Source organism: Vicugna pacos, chromosome 18 (assembly GCF_048564905.1).
Source record: "Vicugna pacos chromosome 18, VicPac4, whole genome shotgun sequence".
Taxonomy (NCBI): Eukaryota; Metazoa; Chordata; class Mammalia; order Artiodactyla; family Camelidae; genus Vicugna; species Vicugna pacos.
This window is the reverse complement of record NC_133004.1, coordinates 38,006,823-38,033,345: the sequence shown is the minus strand read 5'-3', so window position 1 is coordinate 38,033,345 and position 26,523 is coordinate 38,006,823. Positions and strand designations below refer to the sequence as shown.

Here is a 26,523-nt window from a genome sequence, read left to right as displayed (position 1 = left end):
TGGACCAGTCCGGCGGCGGTGGTGGGTGTGGGTCTGTTTGTGGCCAGGAAGTAATCAACAAATTGGTGCTAGTGAGGTTGGTGAGAAACACGAGGCCAAGGCAGGGAACCACTGTCTTCCACGGTCAGCGTTCTGGTCAGAGGCCCCAGGAGAGAGGTCAGCAACAGAGGTGGGTCCCTGAACTGGCAGAATTCACTCACCTCTGAATCTGGCCCCGACTGACTGCATTGGTCCTTTCCTCCATGGAGACCTGGGTTGGTGAGGAAGGTGGGGCTCCCTACCCTTGCCCTGAGGGCCAAAGCACAAACCACAGGGAGCTTGAGAATGGCTCTTCCTTCTGGCCATGCCAGAGGCCTGGGGCAGCCGAGCAGGTAGGAAGGGTCCTGGTAGGAATGCCGTCTGCCCATCTGAGGACGGCCAGTTTCTTGTTTGTGAACACGTACCCAAGGGCAGGGCACATACGAAGCACTGGCTAGTGGTTCCCTTTCTTCTTTGGGAGGGACTGAGATGGAAAAAAGCCCGAGTGGGCATCTTGGCTTTTACTACCCACCCACGATGAGGCTGGAACAACTTACTGGTCCTCCAATCGCCCCAGGTTCCTTAGACTGTGAAAGAAGTTTGAAGATATCTCTCCTGCAGGGTAGCTTAGGGTTTAAGGAAGAGCTCAAGACCCTGCCTGAGCACGTGCAGTCACTTGACGCAGTGAGCCGGCCTGGGGACCGAGGTGGGACTGGACGTCCGTGGTGGCATTACTATCCGGGCCGTGCTCAGGCCCTGAAGTGGACTCTTGGCTTCTCTGGTGTTAAACCATCTCTGCCTGACTTTGCGTCTCCCCATTCCTGTGGCCTCCATCCCGACCCTTAAGAGCTGTACAGTCAAGTCTCACGCAGCAGTCAATGAGCCCAGCCCAGATTCCCCGGGCAGGCTGAAGACCCCGTCCCAGTGCACTCTCACCTCCACCTGCCTATCACCTCCCTGGCGATGACAATACCCACTGCGGTGCTGAGATGATTCACTTCCTGGCCTGTCTCTGCTGGCAAGGTATCTGTTCCAGGGAGACAGGCCGAGTCTATCTCATCCAGGTCCCCTACGCCTCGTACAGCACATGAAACGGGGTCCATGTGTCATCAGTGGAAATGGAATGAATATGTAGTGTAATTAATGATTCCCATTTTGTAGATGGGAAAACTGACACCCGGTTCAGTGAAGGCAGTTATGGCCTTGGGGCCACTGTAATGTGTGGTCTCTAAGGTGGGGGGCAGCCCGGGGGCAGGTGTGGCCCACAGAATATTCCCTATGACTCAGCTCTTCCCTGGGAGCCATCCACCCTCTTAAACATGGGTAACCGGAGACACGGATGACAGAATTGATAACAGGCTGTAACAAAAACCTGGCTGTAACCCACATGCCCATCACTGGGAGAGGAGGAGGAGGATGACAGAATATTACCCAGCAGTCAAAATGAACACTATAAGGACTTGCAAAAATACAAATGAGTTTCAGCAATGTAATAGTAGATGGGAAAAAAGTCCCCAACTCTTATGTACAACATGGTACTCTTTTACCAGAGTTAAAAGCAGCTACAATGAAACAAAAAACTCAACACCTTTAAGACTACACAGAGTTTCAATATAATTACATAGAAAGAAAGAACACGTTACCTGGGGTGGAGGATGGGCAGGGGAGACCTCTGGTTAGTTGAAGGGTATTGTGTCCATCCTACTTTTGCTCTGGCTTTGCACATGCTGATCACACTATTAACTAGTTAGTTCAATGAATAAAGGTGGGCTGTGAGAGGACACACGATGGGTGAAGGTGATGAACCTGAGCTGAGGAAGAAGGATGAGGGGCTGCAGGTGTGTCCTGAAGGCAGCTGCTGCTTTCAGGGAACCTGGATCAGGCGAGCGTTTAAGCAGTATGCAACTGGGACTGGGGTCTGGCAGAAGGCACCCAGTGACGGAACAGGAGCCAGGCTAAGCTGCAAAAAGGTGCCGGAAACGCAGCAAATGAGCCACCCAGAGGAGGAGGCCTGAGAAGGGTCCAGGTGCCAGAACCAGGCAAAAGTCCCAGGATGAAAGGGCAGGACTGGTCCCAGGGCTACAACTCACCCCTACCTGGGCCATTCAACTTGGCGTTGGCTGGTCAGTGATTTGGGGGCTCACTTGGGCGCGACAGATCTACATTCGCTCCTCAACTTGGTCCCCACAGTCCAGCCTCTATCTGACCCTCTGATGGCGCTGTGGGTAACGAGCTATGCTGAGTCCCAGGTACATAACCTTAGATGCTTACGCAGACCTGGAGTCTGCGTCCTCTCATAAACAGGGGGATAACCTCACCGATCACGGGGCCAGTGTGTGAGATCGGCATCCCCTTTACAGATGAAAGCACCAGGCACCAGTGGTTGCTCAAACAGCATTACTTTCTTTCTTTCCTTGCAGTTTGAATAATGGTGCTGATGTTCCCCTGGTTTTCTCAGAACATAACTGGAAGCTTATTCAGTCTCCCCTGTTCCTCATACTGCAGCTGAGGACACTCACAGATACACACCCTCCAAGGATGCAAATAGCTTCTGGTCAGCAGGCTGCAAACAATAATCAAAAGGCTCGATCCTAAAGCAATCTGTGGTCTTCGTCCCCTAGTCCCGCCCTACCAAGTCACTGACGCTATTAATGGGGAACCAGTGTTCTCTAAAGGGTTTGCTATTACAGGACTTCGGAGCCACGCTGAGGTGCTGCCTGGATGGAGCTGCCATCCTGTTGCCTGGCAACAGGCAGTGATGCCCCCACTCCCAGGCCACTCCAGCACCTCTCTCATCAGCAGCTACTCCAATTCTGTACCATTTGCTCCAGGGGCAGGGCATCCTGGGTGCTCCCCTTGGCCAACCCCATCCTTAGATGATCTCAGTCCGGCACCGTCCTCCTCAGCAGCAACTTCCAGCCCAGAAATCCCCCAGGGCCTGGCTCTCGCCTGTCGTCTCCCTGCAGGACCAGCTCAGCCCTCCCTCTCCACCTCACCATGTGTGCACGCTCCACACCCCAACCTCTACCCCAGAATTCCTAAGATTTCGGCAGACCAGTGAGGGCCTCCTCTCAAAACATCTCTGCCTATCCATCCATCTCATCCCTTCTCTCTGGCCTTGGAAAAAATGGTACCACCAAGGCAGCCTTTTCTTCTCTTAAGTCCCTGATCCCACAAGCGCCTTCCTCTCTGGAATCTCATCCTTGGCTACTTCGTCTTAGTGACAAGCAAGCTCAAGTTTCCTCCATCCTAAAAAAGTCCATCTCCACCTCAGGCCACCACCGCCAACTCTCTAGTCACTGCCGCTGGCCAGCCTCCACCCTCTAGTGGGTCCTGCTCAGCTCACCAGGGACTGCTGCCCTCCTGTCCTTGACCTATTTGCTGGACCCCACGTGGCTGGCCAAGGCCTCAGCCCAGGGTCTCCTCTGATTCTGATGCTGACACTCCTCTTGTTTCCTGCAGTGACTTCTCTTTGAAGCCTCCCAGTGCTGGCTCCTCACCTTACACCCTCCCCCCGATTCTCTCACTCTCAGGGTCCCAGGGCTGTGGCCCAGGCTTTCTCCCCAAGCTTCAGACCCTACACTGGCTGGACCAGTCTCAGACTCACTTCTCACATCCACCCTCTAAGAGGGAAGTGTTGATGCCCATTTCACAGACGAGCAAACTGATGACAGCAACCTGCCCAACGACCGAGAACACAGCGCGTGCCCTCATCCCCATGGGACGAAATGGAACTCTGCATCAGTTGCCCGACTCTAAAAATCCACTGCTGTTCCCCTTGGGCCTGGCCGACAGCCAGCCACCGGGGCTGAGCCAAGGCTTGGGGCTGCCTCTACCCTGGGGCTGAGTGGCTGAGTCATCTCAGAGAACATTCTCATTTTCAATAGCTGTGGCCGCCTGTTATGGGCAACCCGGCTGACACTGGAAACGCGATCTGTTTACTCTTGGATTCCGAACCCAGCAGAGCGAGGCCCTCACATGGTCCTCTCCTGGGCATCCTAGACAGTGAGCCCCAGCTGGCTAGTCAGAGCCCTGTGGACCTCAAACCGGGAGGGGGAGGGGTGGGGAAGGGGGAGGTGTTGGGGGCCATCTCCAGGTAAACTCGTCTAGCAGACCCACTCTGACATTTCAGATTTATGAACCAGATAAATTAGCAGAGGGAAGAGATTTGCAAGGGTGAGTTTAATTGGTGGAACCGTTCACCGCAGGTTCCCCATTCAATTCACAACAAGGTAAGGCGGGGCGGCCTTCCTGGAATCACCCAGAGAGGAAGGCGGACCACAGGGAGGCACAGAATCAGGCTGGGATGGCCGCTGTGTGCTGCCTCCTTTGGTAATGGAACCCTGGACCCAGACTCTATTTGCAGACCCCTAGGGAGGGGGAGCTCACTCCTTTGCGAGGCAATTCATTTGAACCTGGGTTAGCTCATTTCTAGAAAGCTCTATCAATGCTGCTTCCTTTTACCCAACACCCGGAGAGTCTTAATTCTGCCCTTCAGGAACCCACAGATATTCACTCCATCTGGGAAAATGACAGAAGGACAGTCACCTCTTCCCTCGGTGGGAACAGGGCTTACAGGCAAAAACATAGCATAAGTCCCAGCTGTTTGCTTAAAGCACTGGTCCTCAACCTTGGTCACACATTGAACTCACCTGGTGAGCTCTAAAAAGTACCCACTGGGCCTTTTGAGGGTGTACAGCCAAAGGTGGGAAACCAGAGAGGCAGGGAGCTAGCCTCCCTCACTGGATGCCTGAGCCTTCCTGGCCAGGAGAGGCTGCCAGCCAGCTGCCTAACAGGGGGCTTGAGCACGCACACCTGCCACCACATTCTGGGTATCCACCCCAGGCAAGTGCCTACCTGCAGGGCACTGTCCATTTACGGAGCTCTGGTGTGCCGCTCCTGGGGCTGCCGCACACCCGGCTCTGCTGTCTTTATGTTTGCACACTGCTCCAGGCAGCTGGCACTAATGGGCCCTCTGAGACAAAACTGAGGATGCCTGTTAGACCCCGCGGAGCAAGCTGCTCCCTAAGTTGGAGGCACCACTGTCTCCAGGATGTCAGCGCCCAGGCCTGTGGGTTTAAGCTGGTTCTAACAACGCCCATCCACTGAAATACCAGCAGGAAGATGATGATGGGGACAACTTCTTGGTTTGCCTGTGACTGTCTCACTTTGGGCACCAAAAATGCTTCAAAAACGGGCAGAATCATAGAGTTGACAGAGGTTAGGACAGCAGGCAGAAGTGGGTGATGGAGGACCTCTGGGATCCTGGGAATGTTCTCTGTGGGTTTTTCCTGGGTGCTGGCTCCCCAGGTGTGGTCAGTCCTTGGGAATTCACTGAGCTGCACACGGATGCCCCAATGCGGCTGCTACTTCACTACAAGAGAAGGAAAGTCCCAGGTTAGGGGGGTAGGTATAGGTCAGTGGCAGAGTGCGTGCTTAGCATGCACGAGGTCCTGGGTTCAATCCCTAGTACCTCCATTAGAGAAGAAAAAGTCCCAGGGGCAGGCTGGGTGGAGGCCAAAGGGGTTCAAGTTCCTGCCGTCCTTCTTGTCTACCTTGGGTCTTCCTGTGTCACAATCGAGCAGAGGTGGTGAGTGGTTTCCCTGGAGGTGGCCACATGGCTTACACACCAGGGTGGACTTCAAGGACACTCAGAACAAAGATCTGAGGGGGCACCGGCAGTGAGGAGGTGACCCAAACATGGATGAGGATAAAGGATTCTAAAACGTCCCCTGGGTGATATCCCTCTCTTGGGCCAGGGCCTCTGGGCTCCTGAACAGCTCTCATCATTTTAGGCAAGAAATGCTTTTAAAAGTGAGATTAAATCTGGGCTTAGATCATAATTTCTTACTGATGACTTGTTTTTTTTTTTTGAACTGTGGCATAATTTACTGTAATGAAACGTATAGATTTTAGGCATGCAGTCAGACAAGGTTTAACAAATGCATACTACCATCCTAGACTGCTTGCTTGTTTCTGTGCTTCACAGCCATGAAATCATCCAGTGGGTACTATTTTATGTCTGGCTTCTTTTGTTCAATGTATTGTTTGTGAGATTCATCCGTTTTATTTTATATCATTTGTAGCTGCTTTTATTGCTGAATGTATATATGTATGTTTATATATACTTATAATGTATTATAATATATTTTAATTTATCCTTTCTCTTGTTGATGACATTTGGTGGTTTCCCGTTTTTGGCTATTATGAATAAAGCTGCTATAAACATCCTTATTAAAAAAAGATTTCCTGGCTGGCTTCCTCTGCCCCCAATTCCCGTAATTCCACAAAAGCAGCTCAAATTTGCCCCCAAAGAACTCCTTTGCACACCTCGGCCCACCCAAGCACTCCTGGGCCCCGCCCTCTCTGTGGGGTGGGCCTTGGGGCAGGGCGTTCAGGCGCTTGCGAGACTGGGAGGGCGCCCCGCTGGTGTGGGGCTGGGAAAAACAAGCACGCGAACCATGATCACAGTGACTGCAGAAAGGCTGTGAAACAAGGAAGCGTTTAAAAGGTAGCAGCAGTGTGGGTTTCCTTTGGATGGGGTGCCCGGAAAGGGCTTGGGGTCGGGGGGGAAGAGATCCAGGAAGGGGTGGCAGCACACGCAGGGGACCCCAGAAGGAAAGACCCCTAACTCAAGGAAGAGAAATCCTCTACAGCGCTGTGGTCAAACTGTCGCCAGCGATTCGAAACATCGACTATCTTCTGCCCCGTAATACAAGGCTGAGTGGAAAAATGCAAGCCCCAGAAGAGAGCACACAGCCAGATACCCTTGTCAGATGGAGACCCAGGACAAAACTGTCAAAATCAAGGGAAAGACAAGCGTGGGTGGACAGCCGTTACCATCAATGTCACGTCACGGTGGGGCGTACTGTTATTCAAGCAACAAACGTCACGTGAAAGCTAGGATCAATAAGTACATCACAGACCAAGGAAGATGACTAACTGCATTCTGTACACCTGAGGTCCATTAAAAAAAAAGGCTTTGAAATGTTTGAGGGTCTATGTCTTAAGCAGCTGACTTTGGCTGCATGGAGGAGAGCTGCTCCCGTACCTCCATGGCAATCTCGCTGTTCTCTGTACCCCACCCCCTGCACCTGCTTAGTCCCATCTTCTCTTAGGTTGGAGAGCTGGGCTCATGCTCCATTCACTATGGGCCACCGGTAGGGGGGTTTCCAGGGTATGCTGGGATGCAGGGCCCAGAAACCGAAGCCTGTGAGTCTGGCCAGGTCAGACCCCAGCCTCTGTGCCAGGTGGAGAGCTGCACGGATGGTCGGGAGCCCCAGGAGGAGGCACGCTTACCTCCTACAGTCTTTACCAAGTCAGCACAATCTGGCCAAGTCACCCCCAAGATAGGAGGTCACACACAGACACGTGTGTGTTTCTACAAAGGCCCCAGGGACAAGAAACCAAATGGGGTGGGAGAGAGGATGGGAAGAGGACCTCAGTCAAGAAAGAGCTTGGAAATGTCTCGAACAGGGGTTACAGCTCAGAGGCCTGCAAGATACTTGGGTGAAGAGAACCAGGAGTCAGATACGTTTTGCATATTAAATACCCAGGAACAGTCTTCACTTGCACCAAGAAGGGGTGTTCCTTTCAGCCTTTCTTCCTAGCAGTTTTGGGAAATAATAGTAGAGACATCTTTTTCAGGCCAGTAACAACTTGATGACAAATGGGCCTGGTACCTGATTTCAGTGGGGGTCGGGGTGGGGGACATGATGTGGGGGGAAGGGATTAAGGCTGCTTGGAAGAGGGGAGGAAGAGGGCCAGCTGCCACTCCGCTCTGAGGAACTTCCACGTGGGCCCTGGGTTGCAAGATCTTCCAATTTTTCCAGAAAAGCTGGAAATCCAGATTTCTGTAATCTCTCTCAATATTTAAATGTTACGGTGTAATTAAAAAAAAACACACTGGGTGGGCCAAAGAAAACATGCCTGGTCTACAGATACCCCGTTTTCCGCTCCCAGACCCCTCCAGTGTTCAAATGTCTCGGGTTCTCGGGGTGATTTCCTGGATGAAGGGGTGTCGGGTGTCTGTGTGTATGTCACTTGTGGGATCAGTGCCAGGAGTGCTGGAGCGGGACCCTGAGCTCAGGGCCCTTGGGACTCCTCAGGGCTCCCTGGGCTGCCTCTGAGGTGGGGTCAAGAGTAGGTTAAGCAAAATAGAAACCAGATCAAACGGAAGTGGCCTGTGCCCATCTGGACGCTGACCTGCGTGTCTCAGTTGCTCACTGCTGCAACTGGGCTACGTCCTGACTCCTGGAATTCTCTGGGGCTCAAACCCAGGGCCTGGGTAGCAGCACCTTAGGCCCGGCCTGGCTTGTTTAGCCTTGATTCCCACTCCTAGCAAGCTGGGTGACCCTAGGCATGCCCTGGGCCTACCTGTGCTTTGGGCTGGTGCCTTGTCACTCCTGGAGTCACATGGCCTGCTTCATCATTGCTCCAGCTGTCAAGACGCCGCCCTGTCCACTGTGGTCCCATGGACCCAGTGCTATGCTTTACATAAGGGGGCGATGCAGGGAATAAGCAGAGAAGGGCAAGTGGGGGGGGGAGTGCTGGGGGGGTCTGAAGCTCAGGGAGGGCACCCTGGAGGTGGTGGCGCTGGAGCAGAAAGCTGAAATAGAGCAAAGTGTGGGAGTGGCTGGGATGTCAGAATGGAGCCCTGAAATCCCAGGATAGAGTCAATTCCCGCCAGCCTGGCCAGCCCAGGCCCAGCCACATCACACTACATACAGCACACAGGCTGCTTTGTCTAGAAGCCCACAGACTGCACCACCAGCACCCGCCTTGACGGGGTGCCACATATAGGCAGGTGTGACCCAACTCAGCCCAACCCCGAGTCAGGACAGCCATCACCGAAATCAATCTGGCATTCTCTCTTATGGAGTCCAAACCAGGCTTCTAGAACAGTGCTATCCAGAAGAGCTTCCTGAAATGATGGAAATGGTCTACACCTGCGTTGCCCAGCTGGGTAGCCACCAGCCAAGTGTGGCTACTGAGCCCTGTGAAATAAGGTTAGTACAGATGAAGAACTGAATTTTTTTTTTAAATCTTATTTGGTTTTAATTATAATGAACGTAGCCACATGTGGCCAGAGGCTACCAATTTGAACAGCACAGTTCTGGGACCCTTCTACCCATCACTCACTCAAATGCAAGCAGCTTCCACCTGAAAAAAAGCCCATGGCCCCTCCTTGGCCTGCAGCTCCAGGACATTTGGCTGCAGTTAATCCCCAAGGCACTGGGACCATTCCAGGCTTGATTCCATCTCCGGCTCCTTCATGTCCAGAACCTCACTGAGGTCCTCAGTGTGAAGGACTAGCTGCTGGCACGAGGCGGGGTCTTGAGTTTACCACTACTTTCCCCCAGAAAAGGCCCTTTCGTCATTCACTTAGCTCAGTGGAGAAAATGTTTAGCCTTGACACTTAGCTCTTTTAATGGGCTCAACCTTGGCTGGAAAGAAAGGGCAGGAAAACTGTTACTATGCCCACGAGTACCGGACCTACTTGCCACTCTCTTCCCCCACGCCGTTAGCAAGATGGGCACACTGAGGCCCGGGACTGTCTCCTCGGGGCTTCTGCCACTGGCTCTCACTCTCAGGGGCCCGAGAGGGCTAGGGTGCCAGAACAAAGGACCAGACACTGGGGGCCTTAAACAACAGAAGTTTACTGCCTCAGTTCTGGAGGCAGGAAGTAGATCAAAGTGCTGGCAGGGTTTCCGGCAAGGGCTCCACCTTGGCTTGACAACAGCCTTCCTTCTGTGCCCATGTGGAGAGAAAGCAAGCAAGTATCTCTTCTCATAAGGACACTAATGCTATTGGATTGAGGCCCCACCCTTATGACCTCATTTAACCTAATTACCTCCAAAAGACCCATCTTCAAATACAGTCCCCCTGGGGGTTAGGGCTTCAGCATGTAAGTTTTGTGTGGTGGGGGGGTTACAAATACTCAGTCCACAACACCCTTAAGGACATCACTGGTTACTGAGAAGAGACCCATGCAGCAACTGGACAAATGACCAGGAATGATGGAAAAGGGCTGAAATGAACATGAGCTAGTGAGAAACGGTACAGAATGGTTTCCAAGCTGAAGGAAAGGAGAGGAAGTGTCACGTCAAAGGCTAACAGAGCAGGGAGGTGGGAGTTCGGGGTTCCAAGCTGACCAGCAGGCTGGCTCCCCAGGACCTGTCTGCACCCAGGGGATAAGTGTAACCACCACGTGCGTTGGCAAGTCCTCTCCTTTAAAGACTGGGTTCCAAATCCATGAATTAAAAGAGCTGAACTAAAGATGTCAGGCTGGGTCCAGCCCAGAGCAGTGGAGAACTAGGCACTCAGTGTGCTAACATTTTCCACCAGGGAGGGCAGTGCTTACACCCAAATGGCGCTGCCAGACCTCAGGCTGAGGCACGAGGGGCTGGAAGGGATCCCTCTGTCCCCAGTCTCCAGCCCTGCACCTCCCTGTCCCGGAGAGTCCAGGGCAGGTGTATGGAAACCCCAGACGGAAAGAACACGCCGCCTCCGCTGTGCAGCTCTGCCTTCCCCAGTCACGGTCCGATGGGCCCGATTCCGCCAGGGGTGACGGATAAGGCCCCGGAGGCTGGAGGCACAGGCTTCCCAGACTGCACACCAGCCTGCACTGCTCCCTCGAGGCCCCTCCTTGGTCTGTCCCTGTCCTTGGCAGAAGAAGGATACCTACCTGCTCTCACTGGACAGAGGTGTGTGTGTGCAGCTGGGTGGGGGTGATATAAGAACCTTCACTCTGCGGGAACACTCAGAGGTCCTGGCTTTGGAGAACAAGCGCTCCCTGGGGCATTAACACAGGGCAACCATCCAATGGCTCATTTTTCACGGGACATTTTAGCAGCACAGCTGGTGTGCAGGGAGGCTGGCAGTACCGGTGGGCACCGAGGGGTCTCCCCATTGCCCCCGCCTCCAGCCCCACAATTCTCCCTGCGCTTGGACTCTGGACCAGGCACTGACCTGAGCATTTGATCTGTATATAGGATCTCACTTAATCCTTGGAGCAGCCCTTGCACTGCGATCGCCTTCTGCGTTTTTTCAGTGGAAACTGACAACTTGAGGCAGTTAAAACCAGGTCGATTTGGACTGAGGAGCTGAGGAGGGTAGGGGGAATCACTCTGAATAGAACTACTCTGAAAAGTATTTAGAAAATAGCAGATTAAAAAAAAAAAGCAGTTTCATTGCCTTCAAGGGTGGTACTCCGTACACCTGGGCTACTTGCTGGGGCCCTCAGAGACTTCGCTCTGGGAGACAATGTGGACCACTCGTCCCAAAAGGAAGGACTACTCAGCTCAGGGGGCTCCAGCCTGGGTGGGTACAAATGAGTTCTGTCCAGTAGTGGGGTCTCCATGCCAGAGCTGCACCTGTATGGGGCCAAGCCACGGGAAGGAAACTGGATCCCACATAAGCCCCAGCGCCTGTCCCTGAGCCCTGCTCCAGTCTCACCCCTAAGGCAGTGAAGATGAGTGGAGTCCAAGGACCCCTCTGAAGCCTCCCCACCCACCCCTCCACGCCAGTGGTCCAGATCCTACCGCAGGCTCCAGATTCTAACCTCCACGAAGCATGGGGCGGGGGGAGTTTCTTCCTACCGCTAGGGCTTCCTCTTGAATGTATCACATTCAAAGCTGGGTGATGACACCTCTGTCCCAGTTCTAAGGCCTCTGAGCCACGTTCAAACTCTCCCACAGAAGCATGGTATGGACACCATCTCCGTACCCTGAATGGCCAGAGAAGGGCCATGCCCTGCAGGCACTCCTAGGGAGGCACGAGCATGGACTTAGAAAGGGACCCCCCCCCGCCATGCTCAAGCCCACCTGAGGCTGCAAACACAGCCCCCCGCTCCTCTCAGGCTTTAGCCCCTCGTCTCACTTGGGCCAAACCTTCCAGGCTGCATAAAACACGACCACCTTGCCCTGTTTTGCTGATGCATCTCATAGACCAGAGCTGCAGGGCTCAGAGACGGGAAGTGATGGGCAGACGCTGCACAGCTTGAACACAGAGGAGCCGGGGCCCCGAACTCAGACGGTGGGACTATCCGGGGCCAAGCAGAGATGGTCAGGCAGAGAAGAGGGTAAGGAGTGTCACAGGGGAGGGGTAGCAAGAACAAAGCAGGAAAGAAGAGAAGGCAGGGAGGAGCTGGGGTAGGGGAGGCTGGAGGGTGGGGCCTCGGGCCTCCGATCAGGGCCTGGACTCCAACCCAGAGTAGTTCACGCTATGTAGGTTGGGATTAGATTTCTGCGCAAATCAAAGCTGCCCTTCTGCCTAGAAAAAGGGCCTAGAGGGGTCGAGGGTCACAGGGTCAAGTGAGGGGGCTTGAATGGAGGGGACTAGGGCAGTGGCGGGTACAGAATAGGGGCTCAGAGAAAGAAAATGGTGATGGGCTGGGTGGGAGGGAAGAGATGGATGGGGATGCAGAGGAGGGTGGGAGCAGGTCTGGGCGGGAGATGACGAGGACCGTCTGGGACACACCAAGCTTGGGGTGTCTAAGCATCAGCCAGGCAGAGCTGTCGGGCGCAGGGTGCAGAGAATGGCTCCCAAGGCCTTGCTGGGAGCAGAAAGCTCACACCTTTAAAAGGCCGACTAGAGGACACCAGTGTTCTTGGTTCTGACAAGCTGCTCCTACAGTGGGCCACCTGCCTACCCCAAAGTCTCTCTGGTCCGTGTGCCTGCAGACACCAGCCTCTCCCGCTAGCCTCTGCCTCCCTGGGCCCTGGGGCCAGTCCAAGCTAGTCCCCAGAGCTTACTCAGTCCAGAAAAACAAAAAAACAAAAAGAAACCCCACCCCTTGTCAAATAAAAATTAGAATCAGTCATTCCAACCTGTATCAGCTCAGCCCATCCAACGACTCTGAAGCAGAACAAGCCATCAGCGCCAAGGGGACAAAGGCCACCACTGCCCCTGGCCAAGGCGTGCAGTCCAGCCCAGGGCACTTTGGTCCTCAGTGAATATCCATTGAATTCATATGAATAACCAGCTCAGTGTGTGTCGGATGCCTAAATCCCTGATGTAAAATTTCCTATTTAATCCTCAGCACAACTCAAAGAGCTCGGTATTATGGTGTCCACTTTAAAGATGCAAAAATTGTGCCTCCTTTGAGGAGCTCAAAAACTTGCCCAGGGTTACAAAACTGGTGGGATGAAAAACACATTTTCTCGACTCTTACAAGTGTGTACATCCCCTAAGAAATGGGCCTGAGCACAGGCCTGAACCCCAACCTGCTAGGTAGGTCTGCTGTGTGACTTGGGGTGAGTTATGAGCAGCTGTCTCCCCTGTCGGCTGAGGTGGGAGAGCCCTCCTCCCTACGGAACCTGCTGAGGCAAAAGGATGAAAAACCCTCGTACAGCCTGGCACATAGTAGGCTCACAAGAAAGATCTCTGAGGCTGAGCTTTGTCTGTTCTAAATCTATCACATCAGTCACTGCCTCAGTGACTTTTGAGCCCTGAAGGAAAAAGATTGGACTCTTGAGAACAAATTTCTACCTACTGCCTTTCCTGCTCAAGAAGGGAAGTAAATTATGGGGCTGGGAGGGGCTCGAAAAAAAGGTAGGCCTGGTGTGGAGGCCCTGAGGGTAGAGAGGAAAGTCCAGGTGAACGTCCAGGAGGCCCAGCCTGGACTCCACGGAGGGCCAGTCTTGGAGGGGAAGCCAATACTACTCTAAAAGTAAGCACCTTGATACTGTGCAGGGTCCGGGGCCTATGCAGGAGGAGAGAGGTCTGACCTGACCCCCGAATCCCACCCTCTGCCAGGGCTGTTCGCCTCTTGGCCGCCTCAGCTCAGATCAGGTGGCCACAGCCCAGGCTGGGTCAGCGAAGGAGCCCGCCCTCCCCTGACACCTCCTCAGGGCCTCCAGGTGCGGCCTCCCCAGGGCCGCCTTACCCTCTCGGGGCCCATCACTCCAGCAACCACCCATTCCAGACAGGTGAGAAACAGGAGGTACCTGGGAGCATCTCTGATGACCCCAAGAAACACCAGAATCTACACGTGACACTTCCTTGCCTCTGCTCACAGAGGGACCTGCTAGGTGACACCAAAGTCTAGCAAGCTCAGTACCAGGACAACTATAAATGACACCTGCTGTGGCCAAGGGCTTTATCTGGGCTGGCCTTTCCCCATAATCCTGTCTGCCCATGAAAAAACTGAGTCTCCCAGAGATTCAGCAGCCCAGCTGTGGCCACCCACCTGGTAAGGGACTCTAGGCTCCTACCCACACTAAGCTAGTGTGATGGTTTAAGAACACGGACTCTGCAGCCAGAGGCCCTGGGTTCCAATCCCTACTCCTCAGGTACGGTAAACGGTGCAGCCGCTGTGGAAAACAGCCTGGCAGTTCCTCAAAGTGTTAAACACAGAGTTACCACGTGACCCAGCATTTTCACTCCTAGGGATCCACCCAAGGGAAATGACACTTGTATACAGATGTTCACAGCAGTGAGCTTGACAACAGCTAAAATGTGGAAACAATACAAATGCCCATCAATGGATGAGTCAACAAAATGTGTTCTATCCATACAAAGGAATATTATTCTGTCAGAAAAAGGAGTGCCATACTGAAACACGCTACAACACAGATGAACCTTGAAAACAGGATGCTCAGGGAAAGAAACCAGCCACAAAGAACCACATATTGTATGATCCTATGTATATGAAATGTCCAGAATAAGCAAATCCCTAGAGACAGAAAGTAGACCATTGCTGCCAGGGGCTGTGGGAGTGACTGCTTCATGGGTATGGTTTCTTTTGGGGGTGATGGTGAATATGTTTTGGAATTAGACAGTGGTGATGGTTGCACAACTATGTATATACAAGAAGCTATTGAGGGTAAATCTGAAGAGGGTAAACTGTATGGTATGTGCATTATATCTCAATAAAGCTGTTATTTAAAAAAAAAAACCCAACCTACTCTTCACTTGTTGGTTTTGTGATCTTGGAGAAGGTACCGAACCATCCATGCCTCAGTTTCCCCATCTATAAAATGGGGCCAGTAATTGTACCTACATGATAAGGGTCACTGGGGATGAAATGAGTTATCACAGGACGTGTTCAGAGCGGTGGTCTCATTGGCTGCTAGCTCTTTCCCTCCGTCTGACTCTGGCACCCACGCTACCCTGGCTCCCTGCCATCCACTTGCCACACTGCTCTTTGGCTCCGTGCACTCGCCAGGCTCCTACGTTTTTTTCTCCCTCCCCAAATTTTCATAAAACATCAGATCCAATTTAACACCTTAATCATTTTAAAGAGTCCAGTTCGGTAGTAAGTACATTCATGTTGTGTAACTGATCTCAAGAACTCTGCATCTTGCACAACTGAAACCCTATACCCACTGAATAACAACACCCACCCCTGCCCCCACCAGCTCCTGGCACCCACCGCTCGACTCTCGGTCTCTATGAATCTGACTGCTCTAGGGGCCTCATGTAAGTGGAATCACACAGTATTTGTCTTTTTGTGATTAGCTTATTTCACTTGGCATAATGTCCTCAAGGCTCATCCATGTCATCAGAATTTCCTTCCTTTTTAAGGCTGAATGATATTCCATTGTGTGCATATACTGCATTTTGCTTATCCGTTCATCTGTCAAAGGACACGCGGGTTGCTTCCACCTTTTGGCTACGGTGAATGCTGCTGCTATGAATATCGGTGGGCAGATAAGACCCCCAAGCTTTTAAGCTTAGATCTCAGAGGTTGGAGTGTGTCCAATATATTATATTTGAGGCAAGGAAGAGCGTAAGGCACCCAGAGGTGAGCTTTCCCTTATAAGGTGTAATTTAACACACTCACAACAAACTGAGTGGCTAAAGGTTTGGGTGAACTGGCAGCTGGGGGGGGATCTTGGCGGATCTGTCTACTGGTATCCAGGTATAGCTGACTCCTTCAGCACTGGCGAGATGAGGCTGGTTTATTCAGGGCTAGTTCCTAGGCCCACAGGTCAGCTAGAAGGAAAAAACTAGCCAGCGTGTGCAGGCTCAGTCCTTTGCAACAGAAGATGGGTCACTGCAAAAGAACACTGGCCCTGAGGCCTGGACATGCACCTGGGGTGAGAACAGAGGGGGAACAGCCCTCCCAACCTACACCCTGAGGCACAGGTGATCCCAGCAAGGCACTCACCTAGCCCCAGGGTGGCTTCGAGGTGACTCCAAGAAGAGTCTGTGTTAGGTCTCTGGGCTTGTGAGGGCCGTCTGGCTGGACAATCACACGGTCTGGTTTGCTCTGCTGTCCAGGGCAATTATTTTTAGTGCTCCCTGTTACTCTCAGAAGTGTCCCCATTCAGATGATAAATTACATAGTCACTGCATCAGTTATCTGCTGCATAACAAATTACCTAAAAAACCTAGTCGCTTGAAACAACAGCCAACTTTGCTCTCTCACAGTTCCTATGGGCTGGGAATTTAGGCGTGTCTCCACTGGGCACTTCTGGCTGAGGGTCTCTTATAAGGTCGCAGTTCAGATGCTGGCTGGGGTTGTGGTCACTGGAAGGCACGCCTGGGGCAGAAGGACCTGTTGTCAAGGTGATTCACTCACAAGCTGGCTGCTGGTGGGAGGCCTCAGTTCCACTCCACTGTGGGCCTCTCCGCAGGGGTGCTTGAGTGTCCTTCCAACATGGCAGCTGGCTTCCCACAGAGCAAGGGAGAGACGGAGCAAAGCGGTGCCAGGCAGAAGCCATCCTTTCATGCCCCAGCCTCAGAGGCCTCGCAGCCTTCCTTCTGCCATCTTCCGGTCCTTAGAAGAAAGGCACTAATCCAGACCCCACACTTAAAGGCAAAGGAGCTCTAGCTTTTGAAGGGAAGAGTGTCCAAGAATCTGGGATATTTAAAAACTACCATGTTTATTATAAAAATAGGGCATGTGTGGCATAGAGATGGGGCAATGCCAGAGAGGACAGAAGCAGTCAGACTAAGGAACATTCATAATGCCAGATAAGGGGAGTAAGCCAGGTGCAGGGGGCAGTCTGAGAAGGTTTTTGAGCAAGGCAGAGACACGGTCAGGGATTCAGAGGGAAGCAAGCTCTGGTGGGGCCACAGGGCCTCCCCCTGGCCCCTGCAGTACCAGCTGTTCCCTGCTCCTGGGCCTTCGGGCCTCTCACCTTTCACAGAGAACACACCCTCTTCTCCCCGGACAGAAGCTCCTTTTGTGTTTCCCCCTGCATGTAGCAGGGGCATGCTGCAGGGTTTCTACATGAATAAAACATGCCAATTTGCACCCCAAGCTGTGGTCACACTGGCCACAAGTTGCAGCACGTGCTCTGCATACACCTGTCTCTTTCCAGCCTGCTGGCCTTTGCTCCTGCGGTCCTTCCTGCCCAGAGGGCTCTGGCCACGCTAACCATTTGCACTGCCCTGGAGGCAGACAGGACTGGTGGGGATGCTATTTGGATAATTCAGGGGAGAGATGTGACGGACTGGCCATGGCAAAGGCAATGAGCCCAGGTGAAGAGGGTGGACCACACCGAGCAGCTGGGTATGGGACAGGCCAAGGACAATCCTGTGCTTCCCATACCTGGTGCTTGGGAGCTGGGGCTGAGCAAGCACCTTCCTCTGGGACAGCAACAGGCCATGGCTGCCCTAGGAGGGCGTGGGAAATGCCCACTCTGATATCCCCACCTGCACCCCTCCTCTGATCCATCTGTGCCCACCCACTCCTGCTCCCTGCCTGGTCTCTCTTCCTTTATCTCCAGCACCTCCACCTCCTGATGTTTTCCTATTCCACCCAGACTCAGCTCACACTGCCGCCTCCTCTAGGAAGCCTTACTTGCTTACAGCTCTGGGGTGCTATGGCATTTTCACAGCCCCTTTGGAGGCCCTACATGATTAGTGTCCTTGGCTAGGTTCCTGGAGGGCAGTGACAGAATCTCCACTTCCTAGAATCAGTACGATTGTGCATGTGCAAGGAGCCTTAAAAAGTGTCCTCACCCTAGGCTTTTCAAACTGCCTCCACAGACTCAGCGGCCAGCTTCAACAGGGCGTTTTCTCTCTCAGCTGTTACTAGAGTTTGCAGTGGACCAGGCTCCATTTGAAGTCCCTGTCATGGTTTGTCTAAGTCCTCAACACAACCTATGCAGTGGGCACGATCATTGTTTAGAAACTGAGTGCACAGAGGGGTCAAGCATCTTGTCTAAGATGCTGCTGCCAGGACGTAGGGGTGCTGGGATTCCACTCCAGGTGCAGAGTCGCAGGCGCTAACTCCCCTGCCAGCCTGCCTGTCCCTAATGCAATCAAGCAGTGGCCTGGCCTCTGGCACTCAGGAAAACAGTGGACTCTGGAAGGACTTTTTGCAATTTTGAGCTTTTCTCCTGTAAATGCCTCAAGTCTCTAGTGCTCATGATAGCATGTTGGCAAGATTTCCCAGAGGCAGCACCGTGGATGAACGATTGCAGGCCAAACCATACACAAGACTTGCAGAAGGTGAATCCAGTCCAGGTGGACAGGGTGGGTTTCTGGGAGCATGTGCTTACTGCCTATCACTTAAGAGTCTTTTTTTTTTTTTCCTTTTTGCCAATCAAATGAGATGGACTTTCTAGATACAAGCATTTCACGGGCAAAAAAAGAGGGTGCTGCAGCTTCCTGCCATCTGAACTTGCATTTAAGGACAATGATCTTGCCCTCATCCCTGTTTCATTGCTATGGCCTCTCAGGGACACCTCTGCTAAGTGGCCCCTGGGAGGGGGTGTCCAAACCAGTATGATTTTAGACCTGGCCAGGTGGACAGGTCTATGGCCAGACTTCCCGGGTTCAAATCCCAGCTCTGCCACTTCTGTGTGTCCTTAGGCGCTCAAGTTCCTCGGTGTCCTCATCTGCAAGATGGGGGCACCATCTAGCTCCAACTTTAGAGGGTGGTAGTGAGGATTAAATGAACAGATGTATGGTGCCTGGAAAAGTGCCTGGAATGTAGTAAATGCCTTATAAGGGTCAGCTATTATCCTTGTCATTCTTGTTTTTACCAACATGTATACATGTATTAATTATTCCCACTTTCACAGAGAGCAAATTGGAAAGTCCCGGGGGCCCCACTTCCCAGTGGACAGGAGCCCCAAGGCAGCCGGCCTCAGCTGCATCGGTGGATCCTGATTGGTCCGTGATGGTCTCATTTCCTGTGTCAGTGATTGGTGGAGGCATGCTCATGTGACTCAGTTCTGACCAGTGAGATGAGGAAGTCTGCATATGAGGTGTGGGTGTATTCCTGGAAAGGCTTTCTCAGAGACACCCTGGAGGCAACTGCCCTTTCCATCCTCTGGGTCCTCCACCATGCCTTCCTGCAACTGCCCATAATGCCTGGAGCTACCCCAGCCATTCTATAGCCTCAAAGAGAAAGACTTGGTCCTCGATGACATCATCAAGCCCTTAAATCACCAACCCTCGAGCAGCCGGACTTATAATCTCTTATCTTGCAAAGTTCACACTTCTTATTGTTTGGGCCAATTTATTTGCAGCCCAAAGGATCTTGCTGATATTCCATGGCTGGTCACATTACATCTTCTTGAGATTAAGCCCATCGTAACAGAGAAAGGGTCTGAGCTCAGCTGTGCACTCAGGGAAGACTTCCTGGAGGAGGTGAGGCTAAAATGGAACCTAAAAGAATGAGGTGGACAAAGTGGGTAGAGCAAGGAGCGACATTCCAGGCAGACAGAACAAAGGCCTGAGATTGGAGACACTACAGGGCGTATGTGTGTGTGTCTGTGTGTATCTGTGTGCGTACATGGAAGAAATAACCTGTGAGACTGGAGCAGTGTAGTGGGCGATAGCACGCCCTCAGTCAGGTACAGAACCGCAGGTTATCATGGGCTGAAGGGAAGCTCTGTGACAGCCTTGATTCTGCTCACCCAAGGTCTTGCACTCCAGCGTTGTGCCTAGAATAAGTGTACTCAGCCTGGCTTCTGTGCCCTATTCCAGTCATATCCAGATGCTGCCCTGAGAGTTGGGGCAGGGGCACTGGGCCTTGCTTCTCCAGGTGTGATTCTGCCTGCCAAGCCTCTTCCAGCCCCCAAGGCACTCATAAGAGACTCTGGCTGAAATCTGGGTCACTCTACACGAGTCAGACATCCATCAAATAGGCAGTTACTAAGTGCCTACAAAGCAGTGTGCTAAGCACAGTGGAGAAAGGACCTGATTTAAATCCCAGTTCTGTTTTTTCCCAGCTGTGTGACCTTGAGCAAGCCACTTTACTTTTCCAAATCCAGTGCCTTCACCTCTTTGGAATAGATGGTGAAATCAATGGCAGCTCTGTTATCTTGGATACTAGGGGGGTGGTGGGTGGCGGCAGGGAAGCAGTGGATAAAAAGATGCACAAAAAGCTTCCTGAGAGTAAGGGTTATAATCGAGGTGATAGGAGAATAAGACAAGCAAATGATACACTGTTATGGATGAAAGTTGAGAAGTGATGAAAGTTAAGGGGAGGAAGTAGAAAGTCTAGATGGGAGGTGATGAGGGACAAGCATTCCTGGCAGAAGATAAGGCCCACAGAGGCAGGGCGGAAGGGATGTGGAAAGCCTACAGGTTCCATCCTGTGCCCCTGAAGCTTTAGAACAGTATGCTGCAAATACAGGGCTGGACATAACTGTTGAATATGGGTGTCTCTGGAACCTGTAATAGCAAATCTCTGAGTTTAAGCCAAAAAGATGCTGATTCAGATCCTAGTTCTACCACTTACAGTGTGACCCTGAATGAGTCACTCAATCTTTGAGACTCAGATTCCTTCACTGCAAAGCAAGTGTAAAATCTAATTCACAGGGTTGTACCATGCACAGGATCCCAGGCCAGGATCTAGCTAATTCCTATTTTTTTTAAAGCCCGAACATGTAGTGCCACCTCCTGCAGGAAGCCTTCTAGGCTCCCCTAGGCAGTCCCCCAGATCCTTTTTCTACCCTTTAGACATTCTCTTTCCTGCTGTATTGTGATCACCTCATCCTTCTCTCCCATCAGGCTCTGGGCTTTGAAGAAGGAGAGGTAGGGTATCTCAGCATCCCTTGAACCCAGCTGCACCCCTATACGGAGTAGGTATCTACCAATGCCACATCCTTCCCCAAGCCTCCACCCAGATAGACATAAGAGGGAGGAAGTGACTGAGTCTGCTGGGGGTGGAGGGAATGGAGGTTCAGGAAAGTTTTGGGTGATAGCGCTAGATCTTGAGGGTTGAAAAGGAATTTACTGGTGGTGGGTAGGTGGGAAGGAGGTTCCAGGCAGAGATGAAAGTATTAAAGCAGGGAGGTGTAAAGGAAAGCAAATTGTGGGTCACAGAGTATTTGCCAGAGTGACTGAAGATGAGGACTCTGGACCCAGATCCCAAAACGTCTCAAATGCCATGGCAAGGATTGGCTCTTCCAGGGAGGGGTCAGAAACTTGTAAACAGGCAGCACAGTGACCAAAACGACGGGGTTATGGGCCACCACTTGGGGGCACGTACTGATGGAAGAATCAAAAAGGACCAAAAGTTCTACATGGATGACCGATCACTGGAAATCGCTTAAATAATATATCCACACCCCATCACCATTCTACTTCCAATAAAGCCAGTTTCCACAGTCATTCCCTGCTACACACACAGCAGCCCTGTGAAACTGAGCGGGCCAAGTGGTGCTGTCTCCATTACAGATGGACAAAGTGAGAGCCAGAGGAGAGGGATCTTGCCACAGTCACACAGGCAATGAAGGGGTTGGGCACAACCGAAGTCAGTGTCCTGGCCCAAAGTGCTGGGGAGGCAGGCCTTTGGCCATTTGACAAATATGCTCAGCACCTTTGAGAGCCAGACCCTGGAGACATAGAGGTGACCTTTGACCTCTGAGTCATCTTGAGACTGGACTGGTCACCTGGGCCTCAGACCAGCTGCGTCTTGCAGGAGAGGGAGAAGCGGGGCCCACGAAGGAGTGGGGTTTCCGTGGTCACACCGGTCAGCAGGGGCTCACCCCCCAGAAATGCCTATCTATGAGTCCCCTAAACTGGACCCTGGGGTGGGGGCCGAAAGAGGGCCAGTCCCTTCACAAAGAGAAAGGGGCAGAGGGAGTGCCCCTTTGCTGCCTCTCTAAGAAGCCCCCAAGTGCACCCTCCTTCTAGCACCCAGGCCCCGCAGAGCAACAGCCTGAGTCATCATCCTGGTCGGCGGTTTGAATGGTAGCCGAGAAACCAGCCAGGGGGCTGCCGGGGACTGCCGGCCAAGGGTTGGAAAAACAAGGCCGTTTTCTCTTACCACCAGCCTGGGAATTTCAAGACAGGCTTGGGGGTGGGGAGCAGAGGGCAGGAAGATGCAGGATGGGTGGGTGTCAGCAGCCAGAGGGGGTTGGGGGGGGGCAAGGAGGAGGGGAAGGTTCAGGATCTGAGCTGCTGGCTTTTGTTTTCAAATGACCTGTTTAATAATTACCTTTGCAATCAAAGGAGCCCTGGCCCTGAGAAGGTGAGGATTTCAACCCTCCATACCCCACCGAGCAGCCGGAGAAGAAAGTAAACAAGATGCCACTAGCTCTCACTCCATCTCGCAAACAATGGCGGGACTGAGCTGCCCTCTCAGATACACACATCAAAGTGAGATTTCCAGGCAAGAACTTTAACAGGCAGATAAGAGGCTCTGAATGAATTATTTCCTCACATCCCCGGAGCTCCCTGAGCTCAGCGCCCAAGGGGGCAGCCTAGGGGCCCATCATTTTAACATTAACCTTGACCTGTACTTTATTCATTCATTTTGCAAAGGAGGAACACCTCTGCCTCAACCCCCAAAAAACCCAACCAGCAACAACTTCATCCCTTTAAACAGTCACAATGGTGGACAAACAAGGAATTTAAGTTACAGCGGCTAGCTCACACTCACACTCCACTGGTCTCCCGCTCCTTAAAAACAAACAAATAAAACACCCTAATCCAAGTACCCACTCGGGACTAACAAAATCAGACTCTGACCCGGCATTGGGAAAAATCCAACTTGGTTTTTTTTTCTCCAACCTCCAAGGCCTTCAACTATTTTTCCCCCTGCAGCATCCAAGCCCAGCCTCAAGGCAGAGCCATAAACACGCCTGCTCCTCCCCCTTTCACGGTTCGGCAAAACACCCCCCCTCCACCTTCCCGGACCCCGAAGAGAAAGAACCACAGCGACCCTCACCCGCAGCCCCCTCTTCTGCCCTCCCCCAGCCTCCCGCGCCGTCCGCAATCCTCGCAGGCACCTTGAGATAAACACCCACTAATGATTTTATGATTTTCTGCTCTGGGTAGCCGCGCTCAGCAGAATCCCTTCCCCCGCCCTGGCGACGGGGGCCGGCCCAACCGAGGGATTGGGGGATGGGGGGCGTTAGTTTGTTTTTTACACTGCCGCGTCCCCACACCTGTTTTTCATTCATTCATTCGTTCGTTCATTCATTCATTCACGGATTCGTAATAGCTGCCTCCCCGGTCCTCTGGATCTCGGGGAGGGAATGGGAGGGGGCTGAGATGGGGAGACAGCGGCAGGGGTGCATCTTGGTTGGGGGGTTGCAGTGAAAGGACCCTGTTGGAGGGCAGATTGGGTGGCTTTGTCAAACACAAGGCGAGCGGTGGGGCGGGGGCGCTCCCCGGGGCTCGAAGTTGTTTTCCGAGCCGCGGCGGCGAGGACAGCCGCCCGGGTGCGCCTCTTTGTCTCTCCCCGGCCGGCGCCGCGTCCCCGCGCGCTCACCTGGTCTTGGAGGACAGGAAGGCAAGTTTGATCAGGCCGTAGGTGAAGAGCGGGATACTCTCCTTGGCGACGCTGGCAACTTGCAGCCGGTGCTCCAAGATGTGGAGTTCCATCGTCCGCCCGCGCTCCACGGCGGCTCATCCGCGGGGGGCGAGCCGCGGCCCCCGCCCCCTGCGCGCCCAGCCGGCACCGAGCGCCGCGGGCAGCCGGCCCGGGGACCGGGGCCTCGGAGCCGGGCAGGCCGGGGCGGACAAAGAGGAGGCCCGCCAAACCGCGAGGGGCCGCGGGCGGCGGGTGGCGGGCGGGCGGGCGGCGGCGGGCGAGGGCGGCAGCGCTGGCGGAGCAGCGGCGCGCGGCGCCCGGCGCGGAGAGCAGCTGGTGTTCGCTGTAACAAACAACTTGCCACTCAAACGCCGGCCCGCTGGGCATGCGCGGCCGCCGCGGGGCGTGCCGGGACTTGTAGTCGCGCCGCCCAGGCGCAGCCGGCTGCTGATGTCAGGGGCTGGACGGACGCGCGAGGGGCCGGCCCGGTGAGGAGAAAGTGCGCGAGCGCGCCCCCCGACCCGACCCTGGGCCACCTGAGAGGCGGAGGACAGAAACGGGGGCCTTGCGAGTCAGCCTGAACCTGGGTGCAAGCTCTGTTACTCAGAGCTCGGGACTAGGCGCTTTTGGGTGCGAAGCGAGTGGCCCACACAACTCCCGCGCTGGAGGAGGCCCGAGTCTGGTAGGGGGAGATTTGGAGAGACCGGTAATTACAGTGCAGAGAAGCAACACAGAGAGAGGTGCTGGGGACAGAGATGGAGCCGGGGGATCTCAGAGGGTTTCCTGGAGGAGGGGACATCCAGGCTGGGTTCTGAAGGATGAATGGGAGCTTGCAGAGGAGGGGGAGGGGGCGCGCTGGGAAGGAGGCGGGTGGCCTTCCAGGCAGAAGGAACAGCGTGTCCAAAGGCACAGAAGCGTGAAAGCCCGCACGGGGCTGTGTTTGGCTTTGCTGGAGCGGAAAATGTGAGGGAGGAGAGGCAAGAGATAAGGCAGGCGCAGTCACCAGGAGTCCAGTCGAGAGGGTCATGTGTGCAGAGCTAATGAGGTGGCCGTTTATCATGTGGGAGAGAGGGTGATGGGGACTGGGAAGACCGAATTAGTGAGAAGTCTGACATACACCGAAGGGCTTCCCACCCTAGGCCAGTGCAGTGTGCCCGTGACTGTGTCTTGCGATGATTTACCCTTAATGGCTGACAGGTTTTGAAATTTTCTAGGTTAAAGTTACTGGTGCTTTGCTCTTTAGCAGAGTAATTTGGGGACGTGATGGATCAGGTTTACCTGCTGGGGCCGTCTGGGAACTCTCTTTTTGAGGAAGATTCTGGCCATACTCTCCCACATTCCTCTCTCAGCCCTCTGTTAGGTAGGAACAGGCTTCCTCGTTTCTACAAAGGAGCTGAATCCTGCAGTTCTGGGAGCTCTTGAAGCGTGCTGAGCCCCTTCCCACTTTAGTTTCACTAAAGAATTTATCACCATCTAATAAAAGAATATAATTTCTTATTTGCTTGTCTGCCTCCCTCTTCTAGAATCTCAGCTTCATGAAAGCAGTGATTTTTGTCTGCTCTCCGCTGTCTTCCCAGTGCCTGAAATGTGGCTGGCAGGTGAGAGACATGCATTCAATATTCATGGAATGCATAAATGCATACATCTATTCCTTTAGAATCTAGAGCTCTAGAAGGCCCAAACAAAAATGCATTCAGGGGCCAGGCAAGTGTGAAGATGTGTGAAGCATTGGGTATCAGACATTTGGAAGTATATAGGAGAAAGGAGGCCAGCATGAAGGCATAAAATTCATTTTTTGCAAAAACAACCAGGGGGAGGGTATGGCTCAGTGATGGTAGAGCAGATGCTTAGCTAATGCACGAGGTCCTGGGTTCAATCCCCAGTACCTACCTCCATTAAGTAAATTAAAAAAAAAAACACAATAACAACCAACAGGTGAAACCAAATAAACACAGCTAAGGCAGGATTTGGTCAGTTTTCTGACTTCTGCTCTGGATGGCCTAAGTTAGTATTTTTTAATCTGCAGGCCATGACTCATGAGTGGGTGGGAGGTGAAATCAATTTAGCAAGGCATGACTAGCATTAAAAAATAAATACAATTGAATAGAAAGGGACACAGAGCTTTGGACCTAGTAGGTTACTATTATCTTTTCTATGTTTCAGGAAACTTTTTTTTGGCCACTTGTGTACGTGTGTGCACGCAGACATGTGTGTGCATCTGTGAGCATGCATGCACTGGATCTCGATGCAAAGGTATTTCTTTCTGTGCGCCTTGGTCAAAACACTTGCAGACACAGGGCTTTCTCGTTAATCAAGCCAGACTGTTGTAAAATTTACAGATTTAGACCACGTTTGTTAGAATTACAGAATTGTTTTCACTGAGCTGTATTTGGTGCTTAAGGTTTTTGTGACATTGACTCCTGAAGTGAATGTGGGGATGTTGAAGAAACTGCCCTCTGTGTTGCCAAATCCAGAGGATAGTTTCAGGTTGGGGCTAGGGTGAGACATTCATTCCCAAGGTCACGCAAGTCCTGGCTTGGCATGTTCTTGTGGAATTCACACATTTCTTGATTCCTTAGCATTGCGTTCTTCTGGGCCTTTCCTGGTTCTTCCGGTTTTCTATCTTTGGTTTCTTTTCTGCACAACCCTAAAATGAGTAGAGGTGTATTTTTACAGAAATGGCTTCCAGCGAATCATGCCTCATGGTAAGGCATCCAACACTGACTTTGGGTTTGTCTGTGTGACTTTCTTTGCCCAGTGAGGTCTTAGCTTGGTAGCAAATGTGCTTGGTAAGTCCTGTGCATAGATTCCACATATAAGTGATATCATAC

General features: G+C 52.8%; 1 protein-coding gene and 1 long non-coding RNA gene across 4 annotated transcripts in view; one reads left to right on the top strand and one right to left on the bottom strand.

The window, feature by feature from the left end:
• CASTOR2 (cytosolic arginine sensor for mTORC1 subunit 2) overlaps positions 1–23,913 on the bottom strand; it is a 51,058-nt gene extending 27,145 nt beyond the window's left edge. Inside the window, exon 1 of the mRNA XM_006201356.4 lies at positions 23,651–23,913. Coding sequence (XP_006201418.1) covers positions 23,651–23,763 — 113 coding nt within the window. The 5' untranslated portion in view covers positions 23,764–23,913. The remainder of the gene's footprint in view (positions 1–23,650) is intronic.
• Positions 23,914–24,116: 203 nt separating this feature from the next.
• The window catches only part of LOC107033291 (uncharacterized), a 142,959-nt gene continuing 140,552 nt past the window's right edge, over positions 24,117–26,523 (top strand). For all 3 annotated transcript variants that reach the window (XR_012061245.1, XR_012061246.1, XR_012061244.1), the window contains exons 1-3: positions 24,117–24,180; positions 25,216–25,290; positions 25,856–25,945. This is a non-coding gene — a long non-coding RNA (uncharacterized lncRNA). The remainder of the gene's footprint in view (positions 24,181–25,215; positions 25,291–25,855; positions 25,946–26,523) is intronic.